The sequence below is a fragment of the Bolinopsis microptera genome, chromosome 13, assembly GCF_026151205.1.
Source record: "Bolinopsis microptera isolate Bmic1 chromosome 13, MBARI_Bmic_1.0, whole genome shotgun sequence".
Lineage (NCBI taxonomy): Eukaryota > Metazoa > Ctenophora > Tentaculata > Lobata > Bolinopsidae > Bolinopsis > Bolinopsis microptera.
Window position 1 is genome coordinate 12,596,839 of NC_087084.1, and position 10,735 is coordinate 12,607,573.

General features: G+C 39.1%; 1 protein-coding gene across 1 annotated transcript; it reads left to right on the forward strand.

Moving 5' to 3' along the window:
- Window positions 1–273: 273 nt before the first annotated feature.
- Window positions 274–3,829, forward strand: LOC134824656 (E3 ubiquitin-protein ligase TRIP12-like). Its single transcript, XM_063836610.1, has 3 exons — window positions 274–306; window positions 2,441–2,519; window positions 2,742–3,829. The coding sequence occupies exons 2-3, from the start codon at window positions 2,444–2,446 to the stop codon at window positions 2,930–2,932; spliced, it is 267 nt and encodes an 88-aa protein (XP_063692680.1). The 5' UTR covers window positions 274–306; window positions 2,441–2,443; the 3' UTR covers window positions 2,933–3,829.
- Window positions 3,830–10,735: the final 6,906 nt, after the last annotated feature.

Below are 10,735 nucleotides of genomic sequence, written 5' to 3' on the forward strand. Positions count from 1 at the left end.
AAGATATGGTATTCATTAATATTATACATATATACATTATACATTATACGACCCCATCCATTATATCTCGGTATGGCGGAAGAATTGAATATTGATAAACTCAATACCTCCATTTCATCCCAAATGTTTTTTTATATTTTCGTTAAGAAGATTTAATGTTTTAATATTCTCTCTCAACTCGATCATCAAACCCAGGTTCGGTCTAAGAAGATGTGAGATCTCCGAACGGAACAATCCGTAACATCCTGGCGGAAACCGTCTTCAGAGTACACTGCGTCTTCTACCGCTGTTAAACATCTCATACAGGTGGGGAGGCGGGTAATGTACACTGTTGTTACCTTTACGTGTAGCTGGTACCTTGGTATTTGACCCCTGTTGGGGACTGGCCCGTGGTACCAGCCAATGTTTACTCAAAAAATATATATAATATCAATGGTAATAAGAAATTCATCCCCGTGGGGCACATGCATAAATATAAAATGTAAAGGAAATCTCAAACTATTCAATTTAGATTCTACCGGTAAAGTATGCAATGAAGGTTTATAATTTAAAGTTTTATTTTCCAATGGTTAATAGGTAAAGATAAGAAAAGTAAAACAAGACTGAGCACTTCAAAATTTGTAGAATTTGTAACTTGATTTGAAATCGCGGCGATAAAAAAGAATGTCCTATGTTGGCAGTGTAATTGATGAGATATGCGACGTTTATTGAGTGATGCATAAGTGTGTGCATATAATCTAAGATGTAGAGACAAGGTTATTATCGGCATTTTGGTTTATGTTACGCTTTGATTTTCTTAGTCCTGTTATACAATATAACATGAAATTAGGCCAATCGTCTTCGATGTTTTCATTTTGCTGATCGATGAGCATAGTTTTTATACAAGTTTTGTAAATGTTCAGGTTAAATAGACTAGGCGGGGAAGTTGCTGCAACATTATATCGGTTTATTGCTAATAATGGACCTTTAAAAAATACTGAGTTGTTGTAAGGGTGTTGACCATACTTTTCTGACCATTGTGTAGTGAGAATAGAATCCAGGTTAGTATTAAATAATGGTGCACTTTTGGGAATTGTTTTCTTGAGAGACAATGGTACTAGATTAGGAAAGTTTTTCAATTTATGCATTAAAATGAGTGCGTTCTTTACAATGATACTGTGTACTGTCAATATTTTATGTGAATAAAAGCCAGACTTGGTACTTGCTGGGGGGATACCGTCCTTGTACCAGTAATTGACGAAACCAGGTAATACTGCTCGAAGGCCCATTTTCTGTTTTACAAAAAGCGATTCAATATGAGACTTGGCAGCAAAACCCCATACAAGGCTGCAATAATTAAGGTGTGACTGCACAAAACTTTGATAAATTTGAAGACGTGCTTCGAGAGGCAGATATTTTTTAAGTTTGTACATGACTCCTATGTATCTGGACATTTTCATTTTCATGGCAGAAATATGATGGGACCAGTTTAGTTTATCATCTATTATAACTCCTAAAAAACGGGCTTCTGTTTTTCTCTCAATTGTGACACCAGAAATTGCCACATCACGATAATTAAGATTTCTTTGTCGAGAGAAGATCATATAATTTGTTTTCTTAAGGTTGAGAGCTAAACCATTATTATCTACCCATTTAACTAAAGCATCGCTAAGAGTTATTAGTTTATCGTAAACTTCATTAAGATTTTCTCCTATCAGGAAGATGTTGGCATCATCTGCGTACATAATGAAATTTGCTATTTCTGATATTTGAGGTAGGTCGTTTATGTAGATTATAAAAAGTAAAGGTCCTAATATTGACCCTTGAGGCACGCCGTATAAAATTTGGTTGGTTGAAGATTTTGACGAGCCAATTGATACAAACTGTTTCCTGTTAGTGAGATATGACTTAAACCAGTTTAAGGCTTGACCCCTTATGCCGTAATGGTCCAGCTTGCGCAAGAGTATGGAATGATCCACAAGGTCGAAAGCTTTGCTGAAGTCGATTAAAAGAAGTAAAGTTACCTGCTTTTTAGACATTGAATTAAGAATGGTGTCTTTTGCGTTGAGAAGAGCATGTTCACAAGACCTACCCGGGCGAAAACCGTATTGGTTTTCACATAGTATGCTGTATTTATCTAAAAAACAACCTAAAAAACTTATAACTCGGTTATGCATTAGCTTTTCAAATACTTTAGAGAAAGAAGCAAGAAGAGATATTGGCCTGTAATTTTTTATGTCAGATTTAGATCCACCTTTGTGAATTGGGACCACCTCAGATATTGGCCTGTAATTTTTTATGTCAGATTTAGATCCACCTTTGTGAATTGGGACCACCAAAATTAAAACAACTCAATTTAACCTCTTTAAATACCGAAATAAAGCCCATTTGTGCTTGTTCTAAAAGTTGGTTGATTATAAATGAACAAAGTCTTCAATTCTCAACTAACACTTTACTTCAGGTGATGATTGACTTCCAGCCAAATGAACAAAGAGCCTTCCTAAAGTTCGTTACAGGTTGTCCCAGACTCCCTGTCGGAGGTAAGCTTTAACAAATACCGACGTTAAATTCCTCAAAATAACTCGGAGATAATTCTTACAGTGAATGATGCCACGGTCTTGTTATTAAAATTCAACAAAATTTATCTTACTGTAGATATAAAGTATGTATAATTGTATAGTGTACATAATGTATAGTGTATACATAATTGTTTAGTGTATTATACATTGTATAGTGTACTAATATTGACTCCTCTGTCGCAGGTTTCAAGGCGCTGCACCCCCGTTTGACGGTAGTAAAGAAGTCAGTGGACGGACCACCTGACAGTTACCTGCCCAGTGTAATGACATGTGTAAACTACCTCAAACTTCCTGACTACTCAACCACTCAGTCTCTCAGAAGCAAGCTTCTCATCGCTATTAGCGAGGGTCAGAACTCTTTCCATCTCTCGTAACATCACGTGATTTGAATCACGTGACTTCTGTTTTGGTCTAATTTACATGGTCTCCGATCGCTTTCAAGACATTCTTTATTTGTTTCATCTCGCCGGATTAAAACACAATAAGATGACTTGTCGTTACATCACTGCAATTTTAAAGATAACTCAAGTTGATGGAGAAATAAGAAGTTGGTCGGTTTTTGTTCTGAAAAGTTGAAACTCCACGTTTTTGAGATGTTGTTTTCAACGTGTTGTGTTCCTGGGACAATCTACTGAAAAATATACTGGTCGAGAAAAACTCAAAATGTTGAGCAGGAATTAAAAGGAGCAATTTCATTATGACTCACATTGTTTTGTAATGTTTGGTAAAAGTGTGAAATATGCTCCTTAGAAAGGGAAAAGAACCAACGCCTTTCACCGACTGCAAATCTGATAACGGTCCCTGTGAGTGTGATATTGGCACGTTTTACCGTGATTCGTGGTCCATAACGTTCCCTTACATTGAACCTGACGAATATCAAAACAGAATCGTGGAGCGTGTAACACTCGCCTACAAAATAACCGTTCTTACAAATGTTTTACTGGTTACGCAGCATTCACAACTGCTCAAAGACAATTTTAAAATAAGGTTTAATTTATTTTCTGACACGGATCAACAACATAAATTTGTCTTGTCATGTGGATGATTTTTATGATTTTATTAGAAGGGATTAAGCGCGATCATGCACTAAATATATCAAGACTCTCTGAACTCAAGAATTTCTGTAGACTTTTACATTTTGGGCGATAAAAACAGAGATCTAACTCAAATAACAAGGAATGGGGCGAATTGGAATATGCGCTTTTAGTTTTACATTGCGAAGCAAAATACTGTCGATTTGATAACCGATAGAATTGTTAATTGTTGACAAACTTGAGCGTTTAATTTGTAATGTTGCAGAAAAATTAATTATACTTATAGAAGAATTAATTATAGATGCATATTTGCTGACTTCTGCCTTCTTACAAAATATCATCAGGTTACTAATAATATAATTATATCCCCTCATTAGTTGTATAACGTCGTGACCCCCATCGTATCACTTATATCCCCGTCGTTTCACTAATATCCTTTTTACGATACAGGGGGAGCCGCGCACTCGTGCGCGGCAGGTCTGAGGTCATACAACGTATGACTTCTCATACATCATACGTTGTATGACCCGCCCTGTATCGTTGAAACTCTACAGTGAAACTACTGTAGTGAAACGACTATAGTGAAAGACAGTGGGGTCACGACGTGATACAACGTATGACAACTCATTAGCAGTTAGGAATCCTTGGCACATAGCCAGTAGAAATCAACTTCCACAAGCATCTCTAATGGGGGAGTGTTCATATTACGTAAAATTACGTAATAGTATACAAATACGTATGAACTATCAATTACGCATTTTAGCAGCCCATGGCACTTTATGAGCTGCATTTCTGGTTTCACTGAATCACTAACCAAGCATTTATAATTGCATTGTGTTAGTGATCAGTGATCGAGTAAGCTTTTTGGACCTAGAACTCCCTACAAAATCTGGAAAATTTATCAAATGTAGGGTGGTCAATGTATATGGGCCACACAAGAAACTTGCAGAAAATGATCAACAACTGTTGATTAATTTTTATGGCCAAGTTAGGGACGCTCTAAACGTCCCTGCTAATGTTGAGATATTTGTTTTGGGAGATTTTAATTCAAAGTTGGGGAAAATGACTGCTTCAGATAAGGACTTTGGTTTTGGTCGTTTCATGGGTAAACATGGTATGGGTTTGCGCAACGATATGGGAGAAAACTTGTTAGACTTGTTATCAGAATTTGACCTCTTTGCCTCCAACACTTGTTTTTATCATCCTGCCCGACATACGACCACCTACACTGGCTGGAGGAAGGACTGGAGTGCCGGGCGAAATAGTAAAAAGACGATCCCGGTCTATTCTCAGATCGATTTCATCCTGTGTCGAAGTAGGTCGAAGCCAATGCTACAAGATTCTAGATCTTATGCTAAGATCACTCTCTCAAATGCTGTTAGAAAGATTCTTTCAATGGCAACCTTGAAGAGAATTGAGAATAAAGTCAATGCCTTCACTGGTCCATGGCAATGTGCTTACAAGCAGGGTAGATCATGTGCTGACATTGTATGGTGCCAGCGTGTGATGTTATCAGTTGTCCAGAGGAAGAGGTGGGAATACCATCGCATGGGGATCGACATGTCTAGTGCCTTTGACACTATACGACGATCTACCATCCTCGATCTTCTTGTTGAGTGTGGCTGTGATGATGACGAAGTCCGTTTGGTAAGACTTTTGCTTTCCAACACCAAGCTCAAAGTCAACATCAACGGTACACTGTCTGCTGAATTCCAGAGTTTTCTCGGTGCATTCCAAGGTGACTGTCTGTCTGGATGCTTGTTCACACTTGTCTTAGCGGGTGCCTTGCGTGACCTCCGTAACAGGCTTGAAACTGCTACGAATAGGCCTAACCCACCTATCACCGATATTGGTCTTCCACTTGACAGTGAGTATGCTGATGATATCGACTTCAATGATGAAGATGAAGACAATCTGAGGGAGCTGTTGCCTATTGCAACAGAAGTCCTTAAAGATTGGAATCTCTTCGTTGACGAAGACAAAACTGATTTCACTCATGTGTACTTAGCTGAAAAGGGAGCTAAAGACGATCAGGGTAAGCCAATTGCAGGGAACGAGCTCTGGAGAAAGAGTATCACGCTTGGCTCCATGCTTTGTAGTAAGGAGGACATCTCTAGAAGGATATGTCTGGGATATGCTGCGTTTAACAAATACAAGAAAGCTTGGAACCATAAGATCCCTCTGAGCAAGAGGCTTCTGTTGTATGAGGCTGTGGTAGTATCCGTTTTAATGTACAATTCATCTTGCTGGGCTGCCCCTAAATCAGTATTGGAAAAACTAGATATTGCTCACAGACGTCATCTGCGATCAATTTTGAATTACAAATACCCTCACATCATCTCCAACAAGAACTTGTATAAACGCTGCAATAGCGAACCATTGTCAGCTAAAGTGGCTCGTAGTCGGTGGAGGATGCTCGGACATGTACTGCGTGGGCCTACAGATGGCCCTGCCTATTCGTCGCTTGTTTTTGCTGTCAACACCTTACAGCTTCAAGGGCGGCGTGGAAGACCGCAGTCAAACCTTTTCTCACTGATTCTACACGACCTTAGTGTCCGAAAATTATCGTTAAATAATTTATGTGATTTGAACTATTTAACGTTAATTGCTCAGAATAGAGTTAAATGGAGAAGTATGCAAATTGCATGACTTTTGTTTGAGAAAGATTAGGGGACAGAAATGTTTACTTTGTTTACTATCTGTTTCTTAGAGCTTTTGTTTATATATATATTTTTTATTTTTATATTGTGTTAAAGAATGAAGGGCCCTGGGTTGTAGCGCGATGCACTACTGGGTCGCGCGCGCATCTAATAATGCTTCTCCCACCCATCTCGTACTCGTAGATCAGCGAGATGCACTTGTCATACGTTGTATGACCCGCCGCGTACGAAGTGCGCGGCTCCCCCTGTATCGTCGAAGACGATACTATAGTGAAGCGACAGTGGGGGTCACCACGTGATACAGAGATGCACCACTGGGCCTCGCCGAGCTAGGAAGGATTGACATCGTGAATCAAGGCCCTGGGGTTTATTAAATGTTAAAGTAGCTTCAGTCTGTGTATCTTTTGTAGGTTTACGTTTATGACCTAGGCCTACCAAAACGCGCGCCGGGTTGGACTCGTTGACGGTCTTGGAATAAATATTTTACGAGTATTTGTAGGTTTATGACCTACCAGGACGCGCGCCCAGTTGGACTCAATTATTTTACGAGTATCACCCGATAAACGAGTATCACTTGTTAATGTACTTTGGATTAACGGCTGATTTGACGGATGTTACTCGTCTAAATTTCTTCGAAGTAGCGCGCGCCGGGCCATTCCATTAACAATGGTCAAACGGCTGATACTCGTAAAACATATCAATAATATTCAAGACCGTCGACGAGTCCAATTCAGCGCGCGTTTTGGTACTAAGCTATAAATCTTCAAATCTTGGACCAAGGACGCTGATTCCTTATTTGTTATTTGGCTCTCAATCCCTGTGCGCGGCGCTCTTTCCAAGCTTCCTGAACAGGAAGCTTCTCTCTCCATACGTACGAAAATCGAGCAATAGACTAGCAAGCTAGGTACGTAAGCTGTTGCTCTAAGTCTAACCGGAGCCCTCTCGCTTGCAGTAGCGCGCGCGACTGCCAACTTGTGAAACAAGCGCGAAGCGCGTCACGCAGTACGCGTATACACATGGCTATGTGAACGTAAGTTGCGATACCAGATACTAATCTTTGTTAAAAAGCCACAATCACAAGAGGCAATTTATTTCGCTCCACGCTGTGGCCTAGTGGCGCCACGCCTGTATAAATACAAGTGCACGGCAAACAGTGCTTGCTTCTCTCACTGCTCACGTATGTACAGCGCTACAGTACATTGTACATGTATCAAATATTCAAATATTTTAAGTTCTCACCATACACCATGAAAGCTTTTTCACTTTTGCGCGTTTCACGTGTCATGTGTCAGGCCAAATAACGTCCCGTGATTTATGATTTTATTATTTTGCTTTATGTAGATATTATTAAACATTTGTTATAAAAAACCAAATGTTTGCTCAGTTGGGTAATGTAGTAAAGCACAGGATAAGTGTGACGTCATTTTATTGGTGTGACTTCCATTGGCCCTACAGCTGAGATGATGGTGGACTCAGGGGACGAGATTCAGATAGGAGGCAGGAGTTCAGGAGTTTATTAGGGATGTATGACGCTTGCAAAGACGCTCTTAAGACCATATCGGACGGGTGACAGCTAAGGACTAGCACGGCACCCTTGCCGCCACCAGTCGCCAAATACTCACTCGTTAGTTTGGATTCATTTTCTAGATTTGTACAATTTTGTGCCGTTCATTTTCTGTATTATTAATTATATGGTGGACATTGTGTATATTAATCTGCTTACGAAGCTGTCCATAATATTTATGTGAGTGACTTGCCAGTTCCTGTGACTTTCCCATAATAATGTGTTATTAGTCCATATGGGGTGTTGTTCATATACAGTACTTTATATTATTGTATCTAATTTTACTCGCTGATTGAAGTGGTTAACAATTTGTTTTGGTTTTTGAGTGATATCGCTCACACACCGTAATTTTGTAGTCACCCAAATCCTCACGCACCCATCCATCACTCACTCAAAAAATGATTCGCCGCCTTTGCTGGAGAACATTGCAAAAGCACGCTGCAAGCGTGTATCTAGCCTTTTAGTGTTTTGATCGTGTTTTGTTTTCCTCATAAATTGTATAATTTGCATGGTTTTTCACATTTATCGTTTTTATATAAATCAAAAGCACGACGTATAATGTAATACGCTTTAAGTGACCGTTTTGGTTTGTGTTTTGTTTTGTAATATGTAGTGTTTTTCCTGTAAATCTAATGTTTTTTATTAACTGTTAATTCAGTCTGTCAGTGTATGTACGCTGACTCTTTATACCCCCATTTTACAGATCGCTACTAGTCCTATATGACGCTAGTTAGAATGATAAATCCTGATCCGCCCAATCATTGAGCCAGAACCAACAAAGGTAAACTGTTCGTTTGTTGTCAAGTGTTGGTTGACCTTGACAAACTGGACATGTAAATGCTAACAAGGAGAACAATGGTTGAGTTAAAAAGAGTTGACAAATGTACCAAACGTTACTCCAGGTCTTTGACATGCATTCCTTGACGTGACAATAACCATAACAATTAACTATAAGATTTGCTGATTTGTCTCGTAATTTTGGATAACTGTGCATGATTTTCATCATACCACTAAAAAGCAACTAGGACTCTCTTCAAGTAGGAGTTATGTATTTGTACTAAAACAGACAACAACAGACCTCCACAAACATATGTATTTTAACTAAAACAGACAAACAACAGGACTCCACAAACTATACAAATGATTCCCAAATCTCACGGTTCACTACCCTCAGGTCCGGGGCGCGACCCCCTCCCAACTTACCTAACCGCCCCACTCCCAACACGGGCGGCGGCAAACGTGAGTATCCTCTTCCAAATATACTGCTCAGAAACGCTGCTCTCCTAATTACGTACCGAATTATTTACTGTTCAAATGAATTGAGTTGCGCGAGTAGTAAGTAGGGTAAGAGCGGCAGTTCTTCTTCAAGATAACCGGCTAACTTTTCGTTTGCTTTGTATCACATGCTGCCTGTGTGCATCTTGTTGTTTTTTGAACTTACTTATAAAAACAGGTAAAATATCATCATAACAAAAGCAATAGACGTTTTCAAAGTGCATATGGAGACTAAAAGTGTTATAAAATGCCCACTTACTGATTTTATGCACATATTTTCATATCAATGAAATTTAATCTCAGCAAGGTATGAGCCTAACTAAATAATAATCTCTCCTGCCATATCAAGGGCTTGTTTATGTTCTTCCTACTTTATACGACCTCTCACTTATAATAAACGTTACAGCTATATACAGTTGTCTTTAATCTATATTGTTAATGCTAAAAGTGTCTGAACAGTTTTGTCCCTCTCGTGGCCGTAGCAATCCTATTCCGCCGACCCAAAACCTCAAAACTTCCCTGGGATCTGACTGGTCAAAGCCCTCGTTACCGTTTAACCGGTCTTGGTGTTAATTTTGGTGTCAATGGTAAGCCCCAAAGTTTGGCTTTGCTGAGGGGAACCCAACGTTTGGATTGATGTGTAAGAATACTTAATAGGAAATTTCTACTATACTATAATGTAGTGCTGTTATTAGAAGTTAGGACTATATTCTGCTGCCAAGGTATGTTGTATGGTTTCATCCAAACTTGTGGTGTTATTAGTCTTGTTACGTGGAGTATTTAGTCATGATCCACTGATTCTTGTGATGGTAGAGCTGTAAAAAATGGGGCTGAGCTAATGTATATTTGGAATATTTGGCCAGGGGTCCTCTAGCATGGCTAATTTAAGATAAGGAAATATTTCCCTAGTAGCTTTAACTATTTGAATGGTGGACCCTTGAGACTCGTGGAGCTTGATTTATGAGGAATTGTGACAAAATGCATGACAAAACCATGACAATATTAATCTACGCGTTTTGTCTCACTTATCTTGTTTCAAACATAAAAATTTCTTACTTTCTTACATTTTCTAATCCTCAGAATGGATCTCATTGACTCCTGCTTGATTTTATCTGTAGAATCACTTTATCTGTGATGTTTCTCGAGAATAACACCCATATCGTCAGATGAAGATTGAACACTTTTTTAGAAAGAATAAGGTTGTCATGTGCGATGAACACAACTCCTGAGCTCTGACTCACAATCCTTATTTCAGGCGTCCAGCACCAGCCCACTGGCGGAAGCAGGCGCCACTCCACCCTCCGACCCGCTCGAACCTAACTAGTCGGCCCCTACATACATTCAGGAAGATATTACTCTTAAATTTGGAGGACTGTGGCGGTATCGTAGGCCGTGTTAGTCACGTTGATACGGGATTCAGGTTTTGGGACTCATTGGTGATAGCATTATTTGATGAATTGTATCAGCACTGTGACACGTTATTAGCAATTACTCCGACAATATAATTGTAGAATTATAAAATTAAGCTGACAATTAAAATATTTGCTAGGATGTTTGTCTTTGATTTTAAAATGCTTCAAAATGAGCTTTTTATTTTTATATGTTTGCCTGTTATGACCGATTTTTAGCTCGAAAGTTTTATCG

Excerpts from the sequence above, each read along its gene's own strand:
- LOC134824656 (XM_063836610.1), top strand. The coding sequence starts at position 2,444 with ATGATTGACTTCCAGCCAAATGAACAAAGAGCCTTCCTAAAGTTCGTT. Across the intron at positions 2,520-2,741 it reads TCCCAGACTCCCTGTCGGAG|GTTTCAAGGCGCTGCACCCC; the intron begins GTAAGCTTTAAC and ends CCTCTGTCGCAG.